The sequence below is a fragment of the Octopus sinensis genome, linkage group LG2, assembly GCF_006345805.1.
Source record: "Octopus sinensis linkage group LG2, ASM634580v1, whole genome shotgun sequence".
In the NCBI taxonomy this organism is placed as follows: Eukaryota; Metazoa; Mollusca; class Cephalopoda; order Octopoda; family Octopodidae; genus Octopus; species Octopus sinensis.
Genome location: NC_042998.1, coordinates 170,212,333 through 170,238,796, shown reverse-complemented (window position 1 = coordinate 170,238,796; position 26,464 = coordinate 170,212,333). Strand labels below are relative to the sequence as shown.

General features: G+C 35.0%; 1 protein-coding gene across 4 annotated transcripts in view; it reads right to left on the bottom strand.

Annotated features, from left to right (window-relative positions):
• Positions 1 to 2,066: 2,066 nt before the first annotated feature.
• Positions 2,067 to 26,464, bottom strand: part of LOC115223924 (regulation of nuclear pre-mRNA domain-containing protein 2) — a 161,517-nt gene continuing 137,119 nt past the window's right edge. For 2 of the 4 annotated variants that reach the window (XM_036500386.1, XM_029794662.2), the window contains exons 10-12: positions 18,412 to 18,558; positions 9,365 to 9,472; positions 2,067 to 5,000 (exon numbers count right to left, since the gene is read on the bottom strand). In XM_036500386.1, coding sequence (XP_036356279.1) covers positions 2,701 to 5,000; positions 9,365 to 9,472; positions 18,412 to 18,558 — 2,555 coding nt within the window. In that variant the 3' untranslated portion in view covers positions 2,067 to 2,700. The remainder of the gene's footprint in view (positions 5,001 to 9,364; positions 9,473 to 18,411; positions 18,559 to 26,464) is intronic. The other 2 variants (XM_036500387.1, XM_029794671.2) reach the window with 1 other exon arrangement.

Here is a 26,464-nt window from a genome sequence, read left to right as displayed (position 1 = left end):
TGTGAGGAACCCATTGACCCAATTTGCTGTCTTTTCCAATGGCACACAGGTGTCAATAAATGGCTGAATGACCAAATCCAAGCCTCTCTGCTAGTTCCTCAACAGCTACAGTGGGATTTTGTTCCACCAGGGTTTGCAGGACATCCTTGTACAGCTCTACAGATCTTCCAGGACAAAGCTTGTCTTCTAGGCTGTAGTTTCCGGCTTGGAATTTCTGGAGCCACCATTGACACTGGCTTACACTCATTGTTCAATCCCCATATACTGCATTAATATTCCTTGCACTTTCCGTTGCATTGTTGCCTTTATTGAAATCATAAAGCAAAATATGCTCCTTTGTCACTTCCATAACAGCTTTGAAAAAATAACTGTTAAAATCGAACTGCATTCTTCAAACCTTGCACTAAGAATAAGGAAAAACTACTACCTGCTTTTATAGAAAATTGATGCTGGTGGTTTATCCTGTTCTCCTTCAACTTTTAGTTCAAGCAATTGGAAAAACTGCATTATTTATGGACCCAATACATATATGTACATATCACACAGATTCTCCTGTCATAGACAACAGATGACAGTTTTGCTATTTCTAGCTGAACAACCTGCAGAGATTTGTTTAGTGAGAAATGTTTATACTCATTACCTCCATCAAATTGACATTGCTTGTACAGGTGCAAAGTGTCTCAGATGTCAATGAGATCATAGAGCAATGTGGGATGAAGTGTTCTGCTTAAGAACACAATGAGCCACTTGGTGATCATAAGTGTAACACTAATCACAAAACCATGCACCTTCGTCATATATATATATATATATATATATATATATATGACTAAGACTTATCTTTACTAGAAATTTAGTTTTCCTCCTGTTAAATATAAATAGTAGCAAAAGGTAAAATGAGTTTGATTTTGTTTTGAAATCGTGACCAGCTGATTCATATGAAAATAAAAAGAAATGCCCAATTTAATTCCAGAATTTATGAAGAGTCAAATTTTTCTAATTTGCATAGATATATTTTATTTTAACAACACCACATGCAGACATTACCATCACCTACCTTCCTTTCTTTTTCGCTCCAAACATCCTCCCTAATATAATATACATAAACAATTCCTCATGCCTTTTTCTTATGAACATTTTATTCCCAGTCATCTTCACACCACTTCCAAAGTCCTCCTTTCACCACACTAACATTGCCTATTGTTATATTACTCTGGCATATTTTGTCTACTGATATTACTGTTGTCATCAGCAATCTTCCTTAAAGTTACTATCATTAGCTTTTGTGAAATTGCCATGGTAATTTTAGCCAGCTCTATACTATATCTTCATATTCAGTCTTTTCCACATGACAATATTGTTGTCTTCAGTGTTCACTATATTATATCTGAATAATACCTTGCAACATTTCCAAAATTAAATTTGTTAATCACAAATGATAATGAATTTCCTCTTCCATCACCTAATGCCTTATTAACATTACTGATAACGGTTTCATTAATCCTGGAGAGATTAAAAGGTAAACTTGATGAAATTTAAATACCAGTATTCTATATTTTTAGTATAGTATCCACTGTGTTTCAATTTTGAATTTCGCTTCTCCACCCTCAAAAGACCATCTCTTGTTTAAACAGATGAAAATCTAAGTAATTAGTTTTTGTTTAAAAGAGCGAGAGGACACATAATTACAGATAAAACATTTGATAATAATAGTAATAATCCTTTCTATTACAGGTACAAGGCCTGAAATTTTGGGGGAGGGGGACGGTCAATCCCATTGATCCTAGTACCTGACTGGCACTTAATTTATCGATCCTGAAAAGTTAACCTTGGTGGAATTTGAACTCAGAATGTAAAACTGGACAAAATGGTGTAAAGCATTTTGCCTGGCATGCTAACAATTCTGCCAGCTCACCAATAAAAATTTTAAAAAAATAAATAAAAAAAATTGCAAAGCAAAATTCAATTAATATGAATTGATTATTCCAGGATAAACACTAAAATATACAAAAAAGAACATGAAGACGATATTCATTAAGAAGAGAGAGTTGAGTGAACAAGAGAGGTTTTTTTTTTCAAAAGTTTAAAATTTTATTCTGCAGCACATTGTGCTTCAGATCAGATTTATAGGTTTTACAAGAAACTGGGATCAAATCCAAAAACGTATTGGAAAGAATTCAATGACTCCAGTTAACATTTTATGAATAAAACTTTCAGTCTGACTGTTTTTTTAGCTTATATTTAAAATTTTTTTTGTAGATTATATTTTTGTACTGGCAGGATCTCCTCCTCATGATATGCAGTGGAAACCATTTGAATTAATGCTTTAAATAAAACAATAATTCAATTCAAAACTTGGAAAAATAAGATTTTTTTTTAATGTCATGCCTGTTCTCTTTAACTTAAAACCATGTTCAGTATTTTGTGGCATTGCTATCCCTTATTCTAAAAAGATAAAATAACAAAAACAAAGACATTGCCAAAAAATGAGAGATAGAAAGAGAGAGGGAGAGTGAAGGAGAGAGAGAGGAGAGAGAGAGAGAACAGGATGTTTACATTTTATGGAATATCCAACAGTTTAAATGAGAAATCTCAAGTCAAAACCATTCAGTATATGCAGGAATATTACAGAGCTGTTAAAATCATCAATAAAATTGCCAAGACAGTATTTCTGCTTATAAAACCTCACAAAACAGTAGTTCAATACTTTGAGGAATAGTAAGAATGATGAGGATTATATGGCTCGTAAGGCCGTTTCAAAGGTGGAGCCATATATGGATTAGTCTGAGCATAATACTGATGCCAGTCCTGTGTGTAGGTATAAGCATAGGGGTCAGTAGGGTAAGGAGTGTTCCGATAAAAATCCCTTTCTCCTCTTCTTCTTTCCCGATAAGAATCTGTGGTCTGTCTGTGAATTAGAGGATTGGGTATTGGCTGTTCAAAGCGTCTGTTTAAGGAATCAGTTCGCCGACTGTTATCTCCCCTATGCTCAGCAACATTGCGAAGTCGTTCAGGTTCATATCGCCGAGCTGCAATACCAGAAACAGTTAATATTGGGGCTCCCTTTGGTTCTTCATTTTGACAATCAGGTACTTCTTCCCTTTCCTCCTCCTCTTCTTCCTCCTCCTCTTCTTCCTCTTCCTCCTCCTCCTCTTCCTCATCTTCAGTTTGGGCACTACAAGTGCCAATGTCAGCAGAATGATTGGACTCTGTATTTTCTATGCTGTCTGTTGGTTTCTTGCTGTTAGTTGGACTGTCTTCAAGTTTTACTGCAGTTAAGTTCCGTACATTACTTACAGATTCCTGTAAGTCTGTGAGTGAATCTACAATTGGCGGAGTAACAAGATTACTAGATTTCCTTTTTAATTTTTCAATGAATTCTCTTTGGTCATCAGGAAAATCTGATTGAGAAAGTACACGGTTTACTCTGCTAGTGTAGCCAGAGGCCCCATTACTGTTAGGAGAGGAAGACTGAGAGCTAGTCTTAGAACTCTGCATTGTATCAGTCAAAGTAGAAATATTGTCAGCTGAACCAGAATAATCTGGTAAAACAGAACAGTTGAGTCCTCGAGCATGAGGTGGAGGCCCCAAGTTTACAGGTGGAGGTATGCTGGTATCATGTGGGGGAGGTGGATGATTCATCCAAGGTAGAGGTATAGAGCAGGGTTCAGGACTTGTTTGACTCTGGGGACTGCTGTTATAACCATCTGGGTGTTCAGTAGTGTTACTAACAGCGCAATAAGGAGTTCCCATATCATGTTTCCACGGGCTTTGTGGAGCAATGGGATTCTCTGGTGGATGGAAAGAAGGGGCCATTCCAGGAATACCACCAGGTAATACCATCTGGTCCCGCCTTTGCATATTGTTCATGCCATCAGGCGGTTGCATAGGTGGCATACCTGGCGGAGGAATTCCTTCTGAAGGTGGAGTAACCATTCCAGGCAGAAGACAGTCTGGAGGAGGAACTGGTGCTACGGAAGGGAGTGAGTCTGGAGGAAGTGGAGGCATTCCTGACATTCCTGGAAGGCGATCAGGTGGAGGTGGTGGCCCCATCATTGGAGGCAGAGTTGACAGATCAGGTCGTTGTGGAATAGAAGCTAGTCCAACTTGCTCATGCCGTTGTGGAGAAATAATGGGAGGTGGCATGGTGGGAGGGGGCGGGGGAGGTGCACTTGTGATGAGATTAGGAATATCATCAGAAGGACCACGTTTAGCTTTCCAGGCTGCCCATGACTGAGCGGAAGTAGTCTGATTGTGCTGGGAGGATGAGGTTTGTAAGGAAGATTGAGTTGGTAGCGAAACAGGTCCTGGCCCCATAGGAGGTGGGGGAATCTGTGGAGGCATGGCAGGTTGGTTGAGATCAACAGAAGAGTCCTTATTTTTGCTGTCATCATATGAAGTGAATGGTTTCATTCCTGTATTCATTAAGTTCTGAAGGAAACTAGCAGTACTGGTTTTGGGAGACTTCTGGGTTTGATTAATGAGTTTGGTCAAGAAATCAATAGGATTTTCTCTCGTAGTTTGCTCTTCTTTTTCATCCTGTACAGGTGTACTTCCACCTTCATCATTAAGTGGAGTACTACTACCTTCATCATTTGACAAAGGAGGAGAGTTATAAGCTGGTACTCGACCTGAGGAGGATGAAGAGGTTGAATTGTGCAAATTACTACTGGAAGGAAGTTTTCTGTGACTTGTTTTATGTGAAGAATGACTTGGACTAGTTGTACTTCGACTGGATAGCACAGGAGAATGGTCAAGCCAATCTGAAGTGTCATCTGGTACTACATCACTACCACTTCTTAGGTGTTTACGGTCAGAATGATAGCGATGTTCTTTCTTTGATGAAGAAGAGGACACAGGCGATGGTTGTTGACGCTGGATATCCTCTACAGGACTAGAAATATTGCTAGCGATTGGTAGATTTGGTAACATACTAGCTATTCTTTTTTCCAAGCTGTTACATTCTTTACTTGGTTGGCTGACAGCAGAATCAAGTGGTGCTGAAAAGATAAATGAAGACAAAAATAATAATGAAAATTTGGTATCAGTCCATTAAATAAACAGAATTTGAAGGATGATCAAAACCAAAAAAAGAAAAAAAAAGTTTTGTTTTATTCATATTACTGTGTGAGACTGAGATCCGTAGCCAAAGCAACTGAAGGCTCACTTAATTTTTGAATTAGAACTGATGATTAATTTGAACTTTTCAAAGTAAAGAATTTATTTTTCATTTTTCCAAGAGGAATCAGAAATGGTTGAAGTTCTTGACTTGGGCTTCACAAACACACCAACAACAATTACTGACTATGCATCATCTGCACTGAAAAGATTTCTAACATAGCATCAAACTATTTGTTGCAAAATAACTAAATACAAAATGGCTTGATGCATTATTGGAAACTTGCAAGCTGCTGCCTCAACCTGAGAATGATGAAAAGTTTGGATTGCTTCAGGAAGGAAATGTCTAGGAGTTCTTGCTTGTATGCAATATGTAACTTGGGGTAGTGGCACACTAGCTGGACTGTTGAAAGTAGCAATGACACCAATCTGAAATTACACCAGATACTTTACTAATGGTCTGTTTTAGTAGATTGTTTTATAATAACAGGTGTAGCTGTAAGAAGTTTGTTTCCAAACCACATGGTTCTGGGTCCAGTCCCACTATATGGCACCTTCGACAAAGTGTCTTCTACAATAACCCTGGGCCAAACAAAGCCTTGGGAGTGAACTTGGTAGACAGAAATTGGAAGGCTTTTTTTATGTATGTGTGTGTATGTGTTGACATGATAGTTGTAAAATTAAGTGTCACTACCATACAAGAAGTGTTATTAATTTGCAGTATTCTGCAAGAACATATCAGGGTGTGGGGAAATATTACCTTGTTTGGAAACAAGTGAGGGTTGGTAACAAGGGCATCTGGCCATTGAAATTTTGCCTCAATAAACTCCATCTGACCCATGCAAGCATGGAAAAATGGACATTAAAACTATCAGAATTACTACTTCAGCATTCTATTTTAATAGATTTTTTTTGTAATAACAACTATGTCATAGGTAGCAATTGTTTTATCTCCTATAAGATATATTTGCAGAACAAGATATATTTGATGTCGGCCAGTTTGGAGAAATAGACATGAAATGTTGGTGGGCAAGATATGTGTATGTGTATATACACATTCAAAAAGAAAATAAAAATAAAGGAAAAGATATTAGTTTTCACTCCACCCTAATGAAAAATAGAAATAGTCTGAATTGAATGACATATCTATATCTCTACATAATGTTTGTATTTTATTGGCAACATGAAATCCCCTCTCAAGTGCAATGTATGTACATGTGTATAACCTCTAAACATAACTGTATCAAGAAAGTATGTCATCAAACCAGAGTTAATTAATAACTAATATACCACTAACTGCTCTTTAATTCTCACTTCCCACTATCTTCTTACTAAATTTACTTGTGCATAATGCAAGAAATTTAATGTAAAAAAAAAAAAAAAGTCAGACAAAATTGGCGGGTAGCATATTTCAGTGCAAAAATAAATGCAACCTGTGAAAATGAAGATAGCTCAAGAATCTAAAAACTCATGTATGCACTTAATTGCCTGCAGCTATGAAACACAATATGTATAGCAAATACATATATCAAATGGCAACTGTTGATTCTGTTAGTATGCTGGTGGTGAGAGGTTATAACCTTCTATTGTTTAAATATGATTATTTAACTTAAAAGGTTATAATTTTTTTAAACACCAATGTTATATTTCTATGTATGCAAGCAATGAAAAATATTTTACATGTATAACATTATAATAATAAAAAGCATGGGTGTTAAAAAGAGATATATTGTTCATAGTACAGCCTCAAACAAATATGGTGTTAAGAGCAACATGAGGCTATGGAAAGAGAATGAGGTCTAACTGTAGAAAATGCCAAGAAATAAACTATCTCTATCTCACTATCCAGAACTGGAAAAAGAATTGGCTGAATGGATGGAATATAAGAGGAAAGATGGTTAAATTGAAATAACACTGCATAATCACAGGAAAGCTAAATCAAGAAGAAGGATTACAGTTATTTAGAGGATCATATGACAAATCAGACTGATTGTTTCTAAATGATAACCTCTTATTCTATAAACAATGAGTTGTTTTTTTTCCTTAAACTGTACTGCAGCCTTCCCTCAATAGCTTTTAAGAAAACGTCACTGAGCAGAAAGCAGGAATCCCATCCGTTTAGCTTGTGTTTCTGTATTTAAAAAATTTGCAGCAATATCATGTTGGTTTCTTTAAAAAATATGATCTATAGTTAGAGGTTATATTGTACAAGAAAAAATACTACCAACTTCTTTTTTACCTACAAGAGCGGAGTCATATTATATTTGAGATCATATTTTACTTAAGTAAATAAAATAGATTTCTTATCCTAGCTGTAGTGAAGTAACTCCTATCAACAGTGATCAAGCAAGTTCTAATCATCAAAACTGAAGGACACACTGGGTACATTCTGCCTAAATAAGAAAAAAGAAGTGGGGGTTGCTCATGGCAAGAGCACCTTTGCTTTAAATCTATTTGATCAGAACCAACCTGGAGTTATTAACAAATGGAGTATTTCATTAATGTATCATCAAGTAGTGGATGACTTAAGGGATACACGACTGTTCTTTCTAGTATACATAATGCTACCTTTTATACGTTTGTTAAGGTGACAGAAATGGTTTATACTACACATTAGGTTTCAATCATCTATTTGTTTTTGCAACTGTTTTTCCAGACGAGTATGGGATGATCTAATGTATGATCACTGAGGCATTGCTTTACAGACAATTTTCCTGCCACAAACCTTTATTTGCTTTTCAAGTAAGGGATTTCTTATTTCACGCATCTTTTGTGGCACAAAATTAGCATACAATTTGTTGACATGCTCAATAATTTTCAGAGAAGTGCAAATGTAAACACACAAGCATCTCTCTCTCTTATATATACATACATACATATATACAATGAACTTCTTTAAGCTTTGATCTACAAAGGCTTTGGTCGGTCTGTGGGTACAGAAGACATTTGGCAAAGGTGCTACACTGCAATATTGAATCACAAACCATGTTGTTGGGAAGCGAACTTCCTAACCATGCAGTTATGCTTATATCCAAGGTTTGATTTACATAGTTTTATAATTCTAATTCATTGCTCAGTATAACACTGCCATCTGGTCCTAGGGTGCTTTAAGCAGGGTTCACTCTATCACATACATTCAGACTAGGCTTGTGGTTTGAGGATGTGAAGGTGCATGACCCAGTGGTTAGGGTGTTGCACTCATGATTGCAAGAACATGGTTTTGGTTCCAAGACCGGCTGTGTATACTGTTCTTGCGCAAAACACTTCATGCCATGTTGTCCCATTCCATTCAGCCCTAAACAGACAAGCTTGTGATGAATTGGCATACAAAGGTGAGGTGGGGACACAAGAAAATCACCAGGATGGAGGTCTTGCAAGCCACGTTTTGTAGTCCGCAATCAAAAAGATAGATTGTACCACCCATACAGTGAATCCCAATTGATTGGGCTTAGTTGTTCAACTACAACAAAAGACGACGAAGGTCTGATAATGACTTCCTTCTTCCAAATAGTTTTGGAGGGCCTGGAATGGGTATTGTCTGCTACCCTTCCTCTTCTGACAAAGTAATTAAAAAAACAAATTTTCAAGGAAAATTAGATACTAAATAGAATTATGGTGATTATTATTTAAAGACATTGATTGAAAATCTTGTTTTTAGAATCCAAAATTCATTACTATATAAAATACTTTCACAACCAGTGTATTACAGTGAGGACAGTTATAGAAATTATATTAAGGATTTAAAAAGAAGAAATATGTAACAAACATGTGAATACTGCAAAGAAGGATTAAAGTTCTCCACCCCCACCTTACATAAATTGAGTCTTAATTTTAATTCTTGATTACCGAAGCTATTGGGGCAGTTAAATATCATATTTTCCATTCCCTTTGGCAATTACTCCAGAAAAATTCCTGAAGCACTGACAAAGCCGCCTCAAATCATGCTTTGAAGTAGACATTCTTTTCTTTTAGAAAGACAAAATAATCAAGCATATGTCATCAAAAAATGAATGCTTTTGGTAAAATTTCATTTCATTAGAAACAATTATGATGTGAAATATGTAGGACTATATAGTTAGAGCTCTATTTAAGACTCTCCAGTTATGTTTTTAAAACAATTCAACACTAAACACAGCTGTGAAATGTAGCTGTAGAAAGAAAGTAAAGCATAAGTAAACACACACACTGTACCGTTTAAAATTTTTCAGAAAAAGTTCTAGCAAGATATAGTATAAATAATACTTACATTCACAGGATTCCTCAACATTGTCTTTCAGGTCTACAGTGCGGTTGGAATCAGGTGAGGGAGGAGGGATTGACGACACAGATTTAGGAGAAGCTTCAGCTTTTCTTTCTGGATAATAAAGAAATTAAAGAAAAGTTTGCATGTAAGTATGAGGTCATTGTTATTTTGGAAACTAAAACCTAGCTGTTTTGTTGTGTTTTTATGCAGTATAAATTTCTGTCTGCTTAGCTAAAAGTACGTTTACAAACTAGCATGTTAACCCTTATGAGAAGCCATCCAAGTCTATATTATGTAATGTGTCCTTCTCTTTTTAAGACATTAATAGAGATTCAGCAACTATTTCTAGTATTTCAAGCAACTGCATAGAGTCAATATTCATTGACTATTTACTTGTGCCATACTGTATACAGTGCAATATGCAGAGACAACTGATGATGCAATTAGACTGGAGTAAACCCAGACTACTAGAGAATTAAGTTAACAAAAGATATCTTTATAGCTACACTGATATGGAGATAATGTAATTTGTTTTTGTTCTAGGGCTGGGTCCCTACATACAATAAGACAATGTCTTGGGTCATGATCTTCATATTCTCAAGATAATATATGATGAGAGAGAAATGTAACAGTTTCAGCTGGGAATCTAAATTGAGTTGCAGATTACCACATTGCAGTATCAGCTGTTATGTGCAATAAAAATACTGAGGAAGCTGCTAAAGCAAGCAATTAAATTTTTGCCATCATTAAACTTTATGTTCACTAATTTCCACATGTTGTAGGTTAATGAGGATATTTGACACAATCTCATAGGACTTGACAAGTTAATGTATAAAATTTTTTTAACAACCGAGACTATTACAGCTTACAGTTTACTAACTGTAAAAAGTTTAGAATATGAAAGAAGTTTGATTTAAATATAAGGAATAAGCACCAAAAGTGAAAAACAAAACCAGCAAGCTGATAGAAATAAATCTTCCTCAAACCATGTGCCACTGTCTTAATAGAGAAACGACACACTGATCCTAGATGTCTGAAGAAAATAAGAGAGATGGTCATGGTTGAAATACTTTTGATCACATGTGTGTTTGGTCATGCTATAGGTTAAACAATACCACTAATCTTCAATTACCTAAGATGGTCTTAATCAAAATTTTCCTTAGATATTTTCAGCAGCCAAATCTATCCTTTGAACTAAGCTTTCAATTTTTCCAACCTAGACACATATTCCTTTACTATTTTATTGATTTCAATCTTTGGACCTCAGCTATGCTGGAGCACCTTTCATCATTCAACAGATTATTAGCAAGTTCACTTTATCTTCTTGCAAAAGACACACCTCGTTATACTTTTTAATTTATTTATCATGCATAGATTACACGATGAGCATTAGCATTTATAAATAAAATCAGAACAAGAAAACTACAAGAGAAGTTCATTTCTTGATGAATATTAAAGCACATTTTTATTAATTCTTTGAAATTAAAAGAAAGGCATCTGTCTATTATTTTATGTGAGTGATATTGTAACATGAATCTAATTATCTTAAGAAGCACAGCATGGTTACTATCATTCAATTTTAATTATTCACCACAAAGAAAACAAGAACAAATTCACAACCTTTAATATCAATAGAGAATGTGAAAGTTGAGATGTCGCTTGTTAAAGAAGAAATACTTAAAAATGCAGGAATGTAAGACTAGGAATAACGTGTACAAATTAAACAAAATATTCAATTAAATGGGAACATGCCACAATTTCAATGTTGTGATAAATGACAAGACAATAAAGAGATAGTAATATACCAAGAGATGGTTTATATATATTTGCATGAAGGAAGTCACACGATGTAACAGCTACAAGAAACAATACTTTTAATTTAAATAGAAAACTGAAAGGATCCATCTCTTTAAAGAAAATAACATAACAGAGACATTTAAAAGAAAATCATGTTAATTAAAGGACTAGGACAGTAGTTATGGTGTGTAATTACAGGTTATTAAAAAAATGTAATAAGTCAGCTGACAGACACACTAATCATGAAAGATAGATTCTTTTATCCAACAATTTTAGATTTTCTGTTTAAATAACAAAAGAGTTTTTTAAAAAATGCTAACTTGTTAGTTTAAGCAGAATAGTGGTTAAAAGAAAATCTCTCCCCCCCCCCACTCTTTTAAGTTAATAAATAGAATAGCTTCTAATTAAATGGATATCAACATGCATATTATAGCTGAATCTTCAATTAGAGAAGTATTTTAAAGTAGGTAAAAAAAATAAATGGTACACTGAAAAACAACATCAATTATAAAAGATAATTTTTTGTTTTGTAAAACGGCAGTTTCAAAATATAATAAAAAAAAAAAAACACTAAATAGTATCAGTAAACTTATACTTGGTAACTTAGAGGAAGAAATACTATCTGCAATTTTTTTATAATAATTTAATTATATACAAAAATTTATTTCTCCAAAGTATTTTAATAACATCCCATTTATCATATTCAGAACTAAATTCCTCTATTTTAACTAAGAATTTCTTTCTGTTGCATTGTGCTTACATATACATGCATCCATGTGTTACACCTTTACTTAGGAAATTACTACTTACAACAAAGATTACAACAATATTTTGAGTAGAAGTGGGGAACTTATTTGCAATGAAATTTATTGTTGCAAAGACTGAGACATTGGTCCTCTCAAGAAAGTCTTCCTAGTACACTCTGCATGTTAGTGGAACATCACTGAGACAAGTGAAGTAGTTTAGGTATCTCAGAGCCATATTCACAAGTGACGGAAGGCAGGAGGCTGAATTAAATTCCAGAATTGCAGGTGTTGGCACAGTAATCTTCAGCATTCAGTCTTCAAAAGGGAAGAGATTGGCAAAAATGCCAAACTCACTACTTTTAATATAGTTTACATGACTACCCTCATTTATAGTCATGAATACTGGGTAACGACTGATAAAGGACAATAGAAAATGTAAGCGGGTAAAGCTTAGCAATCAGAGACTCTCCAGGTTGAGCTGCTACTTCTCTGCATTAAGAGGTCACAACTTTGCTGCTATGGGCATGTGATTAGAATGTGACTAGAAAGAATCACAGATCTTTCAGGCCAAACCAACTGGCAGGAGAACTAGAGTAGACTAAGAATGAGATGGTTGGATAGCATCCATAATCTCAGCTGATCATACTTGAGAATCCAGCAAGAAATTGTAATGATAGTTGCTTCTGATAGGACTCTATAGAGGAGGTGCTTAGACTGTACCCACACATACCCTTCCGGAAATTGTAGGCAGAGCAGATGGATAGAGGGATGAACTATTGTATTTTTTACCTAATCAGCAAGAAGTGTTTCCTAAAACTTACAGAAATTATAACAAAGTAAAGAGGAACCAGTTTAATATTTAACAGAGAGAGAGAGAGGAGAGAAAGAGTAACTTAGTTGGATTACTTTTCTATAAAGTAAATCTAAGCAACAGAAGAGCTTAGAAAGCAGAGTAATTGCTTGGCAATGAAACCACAGTATTGATAGCGATAAACTGATAAACTCAGCCAACATGAAGATTTAACTCCTTCATGTTTATACTTCTAACATGTATATTTTAATCTTTGAAAAGTAAAATAAAATAATTTTTTAATGGTCTACTAAAATAACTTGAAATTCATTTATTTATATTTATATTAAATAAGGGTAAAGGGTAAAGATCCCCTCCAGTCATGATGACCATGGGATTGCACCTAGAAAGTTACCCTCCAAGGCACAAGTCCAGGCAAGGTTGTTTATGGAAAACCAGCAACTGCCGATGCATACCAGCTTCCCCTCTCCATGCCCCCAATGTTGTCCAAAGGAAAGGCCAATACAGCTTGGCACCAGTGATGTTGCAACTTATTTCTACAGCTGAGTGTACTGGAGCAATGTGAAATAAAGTGTCTTGCTCAAGAACACAACACAACAACTCAGTCCAGGAATCAAACTCAGCACCTCATAATTGTAAGCCTGATGTTCTAATCATAGAACCAGGCATCAAGTATTTGAAATCCTACTCCAATGATACAATTCAACAACTATTTAAGTTAAACAGGTAAAAGATAAAACAAAAACCATAAGCTAATTGGTCCTTAGCAAAGCAAGTAAACAAATTCCTACTTGCTCCATATTTTAATATAAACCTCAATTATAATCAAAAGCTAGTATAATGGGAGTTTAGATGCAGTGTGCAAGAGAGAAGACTGTGCGGTTTGGTCATGTGATACGGCTGAATATCAACAGCTCTATGAAGTGCCAATCACTCAAAGTGGATGGAACTTGTGGAAGAGAGAAGACATAGGATGACGTATTGAATGATGACCTCAGGACACTAAACCTTATGGAGGAGATGACAAAGGACTGAGTTATCTGACACCTTGCGGTACTCAAGAAAGCTTATCCTTTACAGCGGAAATGTTAATTCCGTTCTCCCTGATGAAGAGGTTTAGCCTGTAAGATCCCTGTGCCGGTGCCATGTTATAAGCATCCAGCACAAACTGTAAAAGGATTGGCATTAGGAAGGGTGTCCAGTCATTGAAACCAAAACAAATCAGACAGGAACCTGGTGCAGCTCTCCTGTTAGCCAGCTCTAGTCAAACCATCCAACCCATGCCAGCTTTGAGATGGACGTTAAAGGATGATGGTGATATAATAATTCTAATAAGAATTTCTGCAATTTTGTTTCTTATCACTATCATCCTAACAGGTACTTTAAATAATTCACACATTTAGAAAACTCAGTTCCATATAATGTGTTAGTATGTGATACAAACACTTAAAATGGGATCTTTTGAAAATTAAATAGCACACAAACTGACATCCAGATTTGATTGAGAAACTTGCATCCTAACCCTGAGGTTTGGAGTGCAGTCCCAGTGTGGTACCTCAGGCAAGTGCCCTCTACTGTAATAGTCCTGGCCTGTAGTGTGTGTGTACACACACACACATATATATATATATATATATATATATATATATATATATATATATATATATATATATATATATATACGAGGGGTGTTCAATAAGTAATGCCTCTGACCCACTTTCCGTTGTTTGATCTAGCTGAAATTTTGCATGTGCAATTATTCATATCTCTATAGATTAAGTGGCAAATTACAGCTCCGAACTAATTGTGGTTTCGGATTTACATGTGTTTGAAATGAGTCAAGTGGGAAATGGAGCCTGTTGAGTGTCGAGCAGTGATCCGGTTTTTGTATTTGAAATGACGCACACCACAGGAGACTTTTGATGAAATGAAAGTAACTTATGGTGATGATGCCCCATCATATGACCTTGTAAAACGCTGGCATCGTGAATTCAAACATGGTCGGAACTCTGTGGAAACAGCTCCCAGATCTGGTCGCACTCCTTCTGCCATTGATGAGGCATCTGTCCGTCAAGTTGAGGCTGTCATTTTGGAAGATCGACGCATAACTATTCGCCAAATAGCCCATGAGGTCAAGATTCGTACCGGGTCTGTGGAAACTATCATTCATGACCATTTGCATATGCAAAAGGTGTCTGCCAGATGGATTCCCAGGTTGCTCACACTTTTCCAGAAGCAAGAACGCGTTGAGTGCTCGAGGATGAATTTAGGGATGTGCCAAGAAGATGAGTCAAAATTTTTCAAAAGTCTGATTACACAGGATGAGACCTGGGTCCATCACTATGATCCAGAGACCAAAGCCCAGTCAATGCAGTGGAAGCACCATGACTCACCTCCTCCAAAGAAGGCAAGGGTGCAGCCCTCCGCTGGCAAGGTCATGCTCACAGTCTTCTGGGACCAGGATGGAGTAGTGATGACAGATTTCCTGGCAAAGGGTACCACAATTACAGGAGCCTATCATGCTTCACTTTTGAGGAAATTAAGAGAAGCTATCAAAACCAAGAGGCGGGGCAAGATCAGCAAAGGCATCCTCCTCCTGCAGGACAACGCTCTGGTCCACAACTCGCGTGTCGCCAGATCAGAAGCACAGGCGTGCGGCTATGAACTATTCCCCCATCGTTTCGTTGCTCTACTGCTATGGGAAGTGGGTCAGGGGCATTACTTATTGAACGCCCCTCGTATATATATATATATATATATATATATATATATATAGTGAGAGAGAGAGGGAGAAGAGTGTAAGAAAGAGATCCATATATATGAGTGTATCATTGTGTTTTCCACCATCACCAGTTTGTTTACGCCTCTATAACTTAGTTTGGCAAAAGAGACCAATAGAATAGGTATTAGAGTCAAATTGCTTGACTAAACCTTCCAAAGCAATGACCCAATGAAGCTGCAGTCCAATGACTGAAACAAGTAAGATAAAAGATACCAAAGTAGATGGATCCATTTTCACAAATGTTTCTAGGAGTGTTTCATGCACTAATATTTCCGTTAAATTGAAATTATTTCCCAATTTTTTTACTGTTTTCTTTATTAAGTGGTTAAATAGTCTTCAGACAAAAATATTTCCATTAAATTTTCAAACTTAAAAAACATCTAATTCATATTTTTCATGTTTGTTTAGTATGACCCTCATTTTATCTCAACTGGGAATATTCATACACTGCTTGCATCTAGTCAAGTGAAAATTTCTTATTCTGATTAATTAATAATGATAATAACAATTATGAATACACTCCAACCATTTGAATCATTAAAATTCATCTAAATAAGTAATGGGGGAAGAGAAAGCGTCTGTAATTAATTTTCACTATGATTCAGTATTTATCTGTCCAGCTAATTAATATCACTAACATTTTAAGTCACTGATTTTGCTTAACGTTTTAACCCTTTAGCAATCTGAATGTCAAATGTAATGCTTATTTATTCATACTCTTTTGAATTACTCATGCATTATCTTTTTGAGTTGAGAATTTCGACAATGTGCTTGTTTATTTTTAGTATGACATTGTAAGGTAGGTGTGAGAGGCTGAATATAGCCAGTTTAACCCTTTACTGTTCATATTATTCTGCCAAAATTAATGCTTTTTCATCCACACTGTTTTGAACTAATCATGCATTATCATGTAGCTATGAGATTTTGATGAGGTAGCTGTTAATTTTTAAAACGATATTGTAGGGTTGGTGTGAGAGACCAGATCTGGCCAGTTTGAACATAAAACAGGCAGAATACTTTTGGCCGGATATGGCCGGTTTAAATGCTAAAGGGTTAAACACAAAACAGGTATATTTGGACCAGGTATGATTGGTTTAAATGCTGAAAGGTTAAAATTACTTTCATTAACACCATCAACATGTATAAGCACAAGCCATAGAGTGTGGTTTTTATGTGGTCACATAACATACCAGAAATAGCGGCAAAATTAACCTGTAACCCTTTCGTTACTGTATTTATTTTGAGATGCTCTGTGTTTCTCTCAATTATTTTAAATATAACAGAGAATTTAGTAAAACAACTTAGTTATCATTAAGTTAGTGTTAGGAACAAATTGTGACTAAGGTTTGGTGGAAGATTTTAATTCAAAACTTATGAAAACAAGACATTTGTACTACAGAGCCAGAGCCGGTTTCAGCCGGGTTGGTAATGAAAGGGTTAAATCGCATATTACAGTTTTCAAAAATATATCTCATTAGATACACACACAATGCCCCTCCTCCACCACCACAAAAAAAGAAGAAAAAAATCCCAAGAAATGAACAAATCAATGGTTATGGCTAGGGAGCATTTTTTGGACAGGTCTACTCAATTAGCAACATATAAGCAGATCTACTCATATTTGCAACATATAAGCAAAACATTAGTTCTTTCTTTACTTAAAAATGATTATATAATTGTGTGACAAAGCTACAAATTAGTTTATATGAATATGGAAAATTAGATGTGAAACTTGTGATGATATATATGAAACTGGTGAACATAAAGTTAGCAAATTGAGAAAAATAACTGCTAAGTTTAAATGTCATGTAGTGAAATAAGAACATTCAATTGCATCCAAACAGTCCTATTAAGAAGCATATGTTTTTATTTTAATATCCAGAACACCATTTACAATAATGCTGAGTTTCTATGAAACAGATTATTCTTGTCAAATCAGCCCAAACAAATCATTACACAGAAAATGTAGGAGGAAAATCAGAACAGACCTGACCTTAGATCTTTCATCATTATCAAAAAACTGTTCTCAGTTTTCTTTGCAACATTCAAAATATTTAAGTTACAATAATAAGAGAAAATAAATCATCAAATATTCTATAGAAATTACCTGAGATTTAGAAATCTAGAGGTAAAAATATTCCTAACTAGTCTGAATTTGGCCACATGTCCAACACTATGTATTGCTTAAGTTTCGAATAACAATAGCAATACAAAAGAGACAAGCAGGTAACAATACCAATACAAAGAAACAAGCAAAATATAATTTTAAATTTTATTTTATTGAGCAAGAAACCATGCAATCAGACAAAAACACTATCTATGCAGGAGTGGTAACTGGTGTATTAGTAAAAACAATGAAGATAAATAAGTACAGATGATGAAAGCAATCACGTTTAAGGTTTGGTGTGCTATAAAGGTGATACAGTTTAACAGCATGTCCACACTGGATGCTAACTGGTTCAAATATGAAACATTTTCTAAAAAATGTTGTTAATCTATCCCAACCCTGACACCCCTTTTTAATGCAAGTATTGTTGCTAGAGCAAAAAAAAAATGTTAAATATAAAATATATTTACCATTGAGCTAGTGTTAATATGAGAAGGAGAGTGAGAGAAAGAAGGAGGAAAGAAGCAGAAACAGTGCCATATGTATAGTATGCCATTTATTTATTTTCTTTTAATTCTTCAATATTATTTGATTTAAAGGTGTTAGGGAAGAAAGTTGTAAAATAAGCTATTTCATGCAATAAAAAGCATATATTATATATATGAGAATAAATAGGAGAGATATTGGATATATTTAAAAGAGCAGCAATTTAAGGAAAATATTTTTTTTTAAATGTGTGTGCAATTATATATGGAAAGAAAAAAAAAGGAGAGATAGCAGTAGTCAAATTTATTAAGTTTGACCTACCGATAGCCGGCATTCCAATGATCTCAGTAACACTTGAGATCGGCTGTAGGATGCTCTTTGTAGTAGTAGTCAGGGCAACCACAGGACACGCAGTTGAAGGAGTAAGTGGAGAAGGAAGAGGAAAAGGAGGAGGTGGAGATGATGTTGCTGAAAGACACAACATCACTTTAAAAGACCAGCATCCAGAAAAAACACGGAAGACAACTATCAAAATGAAATTTGTAAGATAGAATAGCTGCCAACACTGTGACACTAACTGATATAGATGCACTCTATATAATCAGCTAAGAAAAATGGCAGAATACAAAAAAAGCTTTTTTATATTCATATAAGCAAGCATCAATGAAAATTATGACAAAAAAATGTTCATAGAATTTTCAAAATCATTATTGTCAAATTTTTCAATCTGGCAATATAGCTTACAGACATCTCTCCTTACATTTCTGAAAGCCTTCATGCTTTCTCAAATTATTTAGTGTTTAACAGTTCATCCCCCTCCTCTCCAGTCACTGCAGATCTTCTACCAAGGGATAGGAATACACTTTTTACACATATCTTAACATGTGTGTTTACTATTTTATGAAGAGGGGATTTTTTTTTTTTTTGTTTTGTTTCAAAGAGGTAGCAGTTCTCAAAACATTTATTTCTCTACCCCTAAGCATTATTCCACCTCAAGCTTTTCGTAATTTCTATCAACTCCTCTGCAGTGTCTACAGCCTTCACAATATGGCTATTTACATATTCCAGAGGACTGTCCATATCAATCCTTCAGAGATCTTACAACACTTTTAGTGGATAAATTATGTGTACTACATATACAGTACTGAACACGTTGCTGCTCTCTTCTGCAGTAGCTCAAAATTACCCCCTTGCTGCTGTTGGTGTTCTGTTGCTCTTACTATTTAGTCTTGGCCTGTCAAACTTGAAGCCTTTTGGCTTAAATCTACATTTTGACCTCCATTTATCAGTTCTTTAATAGATTCTCGAACAAGAATGTCTCGTAGATGTCAACTTGTACGCAATCTTAATGACTTCAGTCATTCTTACACCGACTTCCAACGTCTGCACACAAAATCTGAATTTCACTCATTGGCCAAGGTCTTCTGTCAAAAAATTACAGAATTTTGAAATTTTGACAAAAGTCAAAAAGCATTGGTCTTGAGCATTTCGAAGTAAGGAGTTTGGCAAGAAACCAACAGTTAATGCAAACAGCCAATAATTTATAAATTAAATAGGTACCAGGTGAAATACAGTAGCTAACATCAGGAACATTCTTCACTTGAAATCAGTGTGTTACAGGCTCAATGGAAGTAGTGGATAAGTTCTGTTCTCTAGGTTGTATAATCAGAACTGGTAGTTTAGAGTTTAAACTGGATGGAACGTAAACATGGTTGTTTCAGCCTAAAACAATGTTTTTCACTCTCAGGCATGTGTAATAAATGAATTTATTGTATGTTCAAACCACCCAGGTAAAGCTTCTAACACCTACCCTACAATGTCGTTCTAAATATAAACAATCTCATCATTGAAATTTTGAAGCAATGAGATAATGCATTCAAAATAATGTGAATAAAATCAGCATTACATCTGACAGAATAATCTGAATGCCAAAGGATAAAGTTGACTTAGTGGAGGTACAACATTAATTTACACACAAAAGCCTCAGCTTGTTATTTCAGAAAGCAACTAAGCACTGAAAGTCCTTAGTTGACAACTATGTTGTTATGGACACATAATGCAAAAAAATGATGCATACAGGACAGGAGGGGAGAGAAGATATGGTGCATTATTATATTATTATTATTATTATTGCAACTTGGTGGAGTCTTTTAAAATATTTATAATACAATCTATTCAATTGCTTCTTTATATTTTAACAATTAATTGAATAAAAATATTTCATCACACATCTATTATGATTTGATCACTGGTACTATAATAGATATCCATTTACATGCTAATAGCTAGTTCTTATATACTAATTGTTTTCCCTTGTTTTTTTAAAGAGATGCTCTCCAGTTGAAAGAAAGAAAAAAGATTACAAAGGGATAACATATATATATATATATATATCATCATCATCATTTAACGTCCGTTTTCCATGCTAGCATGGGTTGGATGGTTCGACCGGGGTCTGGTAAGCCATGGAGGCTGCACCAGGCTCTAGTCTGATTTGGCAGTGTTTCTACAGCTGGATGCCCTTCCTAATGCCAACCACTCTGTGAGTGTAGTGGGTGTTTTTTACGTGCCATCGGCCACGATCGGTTGGTGCTTTTATGTGTCACCAACACGATGCTAGTATCTGCCACGTTCAGACGGTGCTTTTTACGTGTCACTGGCATGGGTGTCTTAACTACAATTTCCATTTGAATTTTTATTTTGATGTTGACGTACTTGACTCAACAGGTCTCATATATAATCAAAATCTTGGACATACACAAACCCAAATATACACTTCAATTTGTTGCTACTGATGACTACAACTAGTTTTACTATTACAACATTACATAAAAGGTCAACATCGGTAGGACAATCGGGTGGTGCTTGATGTAGTTGAAGTAAAGGTCAGCTCTGAATAAGGAGACCTATGACCAAAGGCCTTCTAGTCATGACTATATTGTCTCTAAATTTTTTACATAAAGTGTGTCGAATAAGAGTTTCCTTTTAAGATGGTTGGCTGGGTAAAGTGAAAGAGACTTGGCTGCTTTTTTCTTGCAGATGGTTATGTGTAGAGCATCCCTCACTATTTGTTTACACCTTTTTGTTTCAGGTGATGCTTTTAGTTCTTGTTTTTGTTATTTATTGTTCAATATTTAAATACAGTAAATTTACACTAAACACACAGTAATTATCAGCTTATGTCACAAGCTCAACATTTTCAAATTGTTGACTTCCATTAATTCTCTGGACATCATTTAACCTAATATACTGAGAGCTTATCAAGAAAGGGCATATGGATTCCTAGGTTTTGTGTTGACCTCATATACCATAAATATGTGGGTATGTATGAACACACACACACACACATGATTAATCCATATCTATGCACATGCATACTTACAATGTGTTAGTGTGTAAATCATAAGTCATCAACTTATAAACTTATCACCAAATAAAATTAAGAACTTTAGAAAACATTATGAAGTTTGAGTTAACAAAGGAAAGTTCAAAATGTTGGCAGCTATTTAAAAAAATTTAGATCATACTAGTTCATACATACATGCATATATATATATATATATATATATATATATATATATATATATATATTTTTTAAAATGTTTAATGAATCTTTGTATTTTTTAATAGTGTGTAATAAACTGAAAATACTATAACTCAATGACAAAACATTGAGAATTAAAGATATTGGTGAGAATATAAAGAGTGAGAACTAAAAGTTGAAATTGATGTTTTCAAAGAGTCAAAACACAGAAATTTGCTGTGAAAATATGACATATCAACAATGAAACAGCCATACTATCATAATAAAAAATGCAACTTAAAATACAACTGTTCAAAATTAAGGTAATTTAATAAGTTTATTAAAAAGAAAATTAAAAAAAGAGAATTGAAAATGTTTATTAAACAAGATGGAATAATCTGATATAGTTTCAATAATTGAACACCTATTATATTATTATTATATTATTTAGTATCACACCTAGACATTCTTCATGGTTAATTTAACTCATTCTCATTAAAAACTAGCATTCAAATAAAGCATCATTACTATGACAAGAAATGTTTTAAAATAGTCATAGCAAGATTGTCATTTTTAATTCCATAACAGCTTTATTGGTTCCTCATTTAGTGTACAATCCAAGAGAAAAAAAACTGGGAGTCAAGATCTTGGTACATAGCTTCTAGTCTATCAGATATTTACTATAACTGCAAGTCACAGTTAAATAATTTTTGGGGAAAAAAACAAAAAAACAAAAAAACAAATCACCACAAAACAAGATCATAATATATAGAAAATGATATTTTGATACAGTCACTGCAACGAACAAATGTTATTGAAACAGGCCACTGTTATAGGTTTTCAACATGACAAACACTAGGTTCCACAAAATATTAGCGAAATCCACCTTATACCCCCACACAAACCCATTATTAATGAGAAGACAACATAGGGTTTACATCCATATAATCTTTCTTTCTTCACTACTGTGTAAGCTAGAAGTACAATATACACAATTCAACTGTCAGTAAAATACACAGAGAAACTAAACCTCATGATACTCTAAGTGAGATTCACTGACAAGAACACTAATTCTGAATGTTTGACAAACTGCATTAATTTCAGTAATATGAAACAGACAGAGAGGATATTCCTTCATGACCTACATGTCTACACACATATATTGAAGAAGGCACTGTAAAGTGCAACATGAAGACAAAGACCGGGCTTATTGGTGGGTTCCACATTCCATTTCAGTATAGAACGATGTAGGCCATCAACATCAAGATAGGCTAGCATGTGGAATATGAACCAAATAATAGAAATAATAATATACAGAAAACAGGTGTTTACTATGGAATACAAAGTGCAAGATTGCATAATGTTTCTACAACTGTTATGTAAACAGCATTTTGCTGAGATGCTTGTATATTCTATAAAGCATTGAATATCATACCTGTTTTCTGTTTGTTGACAAACAGACAGACAAATAGATAGATAGATAGATAGATAGAAAGAATGATAGATAGAGAGATAGATAGATAGAGAGATAAAGACAGAGAAGGAGGTAGATAGAGAGGGAGATAGATAGAGAGAGAGGGGGGAGATAGAGAAAGATAGATAGAGAGATAGACAGACAGACAGAGGTTGCATAATAGATCAGTGGTCAGTGACTTCAAAATAAGAGCTACCTCAAGCCAGTGACCAAAATGATTTGGAGAAAAAAGACAAGAAAGTTGAAAGAGCTTTCCACTGGTCATAGATTAAGAAGATATCAATTATGACAGAAAAGGAAATAAAGACTAGCAACATACAGCAAAATTGATAGTTTTTATATGACAACCTGCTGAGGACTACAGAACAGATCTGAGCCTGGTGTAAGGTTCCAGCTAAATGAAAGATGACATGGAAGCAATATTGTAGCAAAGTCATAACAGCTAAGCAACAGACTTGGAATGACTGGAAAAAAGGGGGCAGCAGAGAAAAATATAAACCAGTATGTAGAAGAGAAAATAAACATTGAGTATACATAAAGTAAACTGAGCAAAATCAAAAGATTTGGGAAGGACAAGAGGACTCTGATACCACCAAGGAAATGGCTGTGCTTCATTTCTCGAAAAGGAGTTGGTAGAAATTTCATGTGTGCCCAGTGTAAACAATAGACACACAGGTGGGCTAACGGAGGAGGTAGATTTCCTATGCAGTAAGTGCATTAGGGGAATGGATTCTCTCAAATGCCCAGGCTGTTTACTTGAAGTAGCTGATAGCTTTTGTTTTAGCTAGGTGAACTAATTAGGACAAGTGTTCGAAAGCATAATAGATAGAACAAGAATGGGTTGCAAAAAGTTCAGAGAGCTATTACCTCTGTTGGCAACAAAGGGTCTTCTCCTTCAAAATGTAGAGCAGCTTGGATTATGTTTGCATGCATCAAGCAATGACTGAGGACTGTATCGTCTGGCAATATGCAGTGTAAAGAAGACCTGACCTACAGTATAACTTGGTGAAATTCACATAAAAAGAGTGGAATCATGATCAAAACCAGGATATGTATAAATACTAAAGTCTCCTTGCTTACTCTATAACTTATCATCCACCTATCACCTCTTCTCCTACTCACCATACCAAGTCACTCACAAAATGCATCCTGAACCTTCCCTCCTACTCCCACTGTCCATATCTTGCAACTCTTCTTACCTGTGTCATTCCAAATCTTAAGTGGAGAAATTTTGCTTCATATTTGTGGTATCTGATGAGCTTCTCCATTTACCTTCCTGAGCTGCTCACCACTGCCCCATCAACTCCACTTTCTGCTGGTCACATTTCCAGTCACGCATCACTCACTCTCTTCATCTTGACTATCCATCTCCATGTTCTCCTTTACTAGTTAACATTACCTCACCCCTGCCCTTCTATATTGCTGGCTGTTACTACCACTCCTCCAGGTAACACTTTACCTGTTAGCAGTCATTTCAATATTCCACTTACAATCCATCCATCTTTACACACTCCTGTTACTAATTTTTACTCCTGTAGCACTATCTCTTCCATTTCTCCCCATCTCTTCTACCAATGTCCGCCCTCTACTATTGCCCTCTCTTCTACCCACCAATTAAGCTGAACAAATGGAGACAACAAAGAACAGTGAGGCTCTTGGAACAAGGTAACTTCACAAGCACTGGTGTTAAAATAAAGCGCAACTTATGAAGTGGTGGATGAATGACTGGGAGTGTCACAGGTTCAAAAGAATCCTAAGACTTGTCTTGATAGGAACATGACAACTTTTCTGATGTTGGTATCAGAAAAAATGCATCCAGTATATATTAAAAGGGTGGGTAGATATGTGGTGACATTTCAGAGTTCAGAAGAACTCTTTAATCCAATTTTGTCAAGGACATGACCTTTCTAGAGCTGGTAGCATGAAAATACAACCAGTACACTCTGTAAAGTGCTTGGTGTTAGGAAGGGCATCAAGCTATACAAACCATGACAAATGAAAACAAACAAGACAAGTATGGTTCCATTCTAATACCTGAGAGGGCAATAACCCCAGACAAAAATGGATTCTAACTGTGAAACACAGTCAACCCATACCAGAATAGAAAGTAGATGTATAATGATAATATATGAGAGAGAAAGAGAAAAGAGAGCATTTTTAAATGTAACAATAGCATTAACATCAATATTTCTTGAAGATGTAAGATTATTTTACACACACAATGAGTAAAATAAAAATGCCATCAAAATTTAATACCCTTACAGCTAGCTCTCTTAGAAATAAGCTAACCAGTAATCCCAAAGGATTACTCTAACAAGATAACATGAACTCTTATATGAAGAGAGATCATTTTTGCTAGTTTGTGATTGCGTATGTTGCCCTTGCATGTTTGGTAGGTTGTTGAACAACTAAATACAAAACCCGGACTGAAAGAATCTCACCTAAAAAGGATGCTGCTGTTTGGATTATGAAGCATTGTCACAAGGTTTGAAATTTGTTGCTAGAAATTTCACATGATGACCTCCTTAAATGAACATCAAAGTCTAGGTCTAAACTTTTGAGAATAACTGGTGTGATTGTGATTGCATAGAGGACTTCTGGGTTGAGTAAAATGGATAACTTCTAGAAATCCTTGGCCTGGCAGTACTGCCAAGGTGCTCAACCAGATTTGTAATCACACACATTGCAATGGAAAAATACGGACATCTTTGTTGAACTAGAAAGATTATCTTTGAGAGAAACCTAAAGACAGTTTCCTTCACCCTCATTGGCTTTCATCCCTGTTCTTCCCTTTTTTGCATAACTTTTTACAAGTAACTGCCTTTCCTACCATAAACCACTTTAGAGCATGATTTGTGGGTATTTTAGAACAGAAGTTGTGTTGCATAGTTTTTAATCAAAGTTTCTGCTCTCCTGAACATGTCTTTAAATTCTGTAGGTAAAAAGGTCTGGCTGAAAAAGTAATTATGTCATAGTGGCAATTTATGATCCCTGTAAAAAAAAAACAGTGTTTCTATAATGTATGGGTGAATGATTAATTGCAGCTTACTGCTGGAATTCATGGTGGCTACCCTTAAGTGTATTCTCTCTCTCTTGACTGTGAGCTTATGTTAAACAATTACTGCAACGTATAGAGCAGATTATGTTTTCTGTCAAGTCTATCATAAAGATGCATCTTCACTTTTCTTTTTAACGAAAGAAATTAGGTAACATTTTTTTTGTGTCTGGAGGCCACAAACTGAGAGGTTTGAGCCAGATATTGTCCTTTCTGGTGAAACATTCACTGATTTTGTTGTTTTAAATAGAGTGCTTAACTAAATACTTCTACATTGCATTAATATTGCCTTATCAAAAGATCAAACCTCACAAGTTATTCA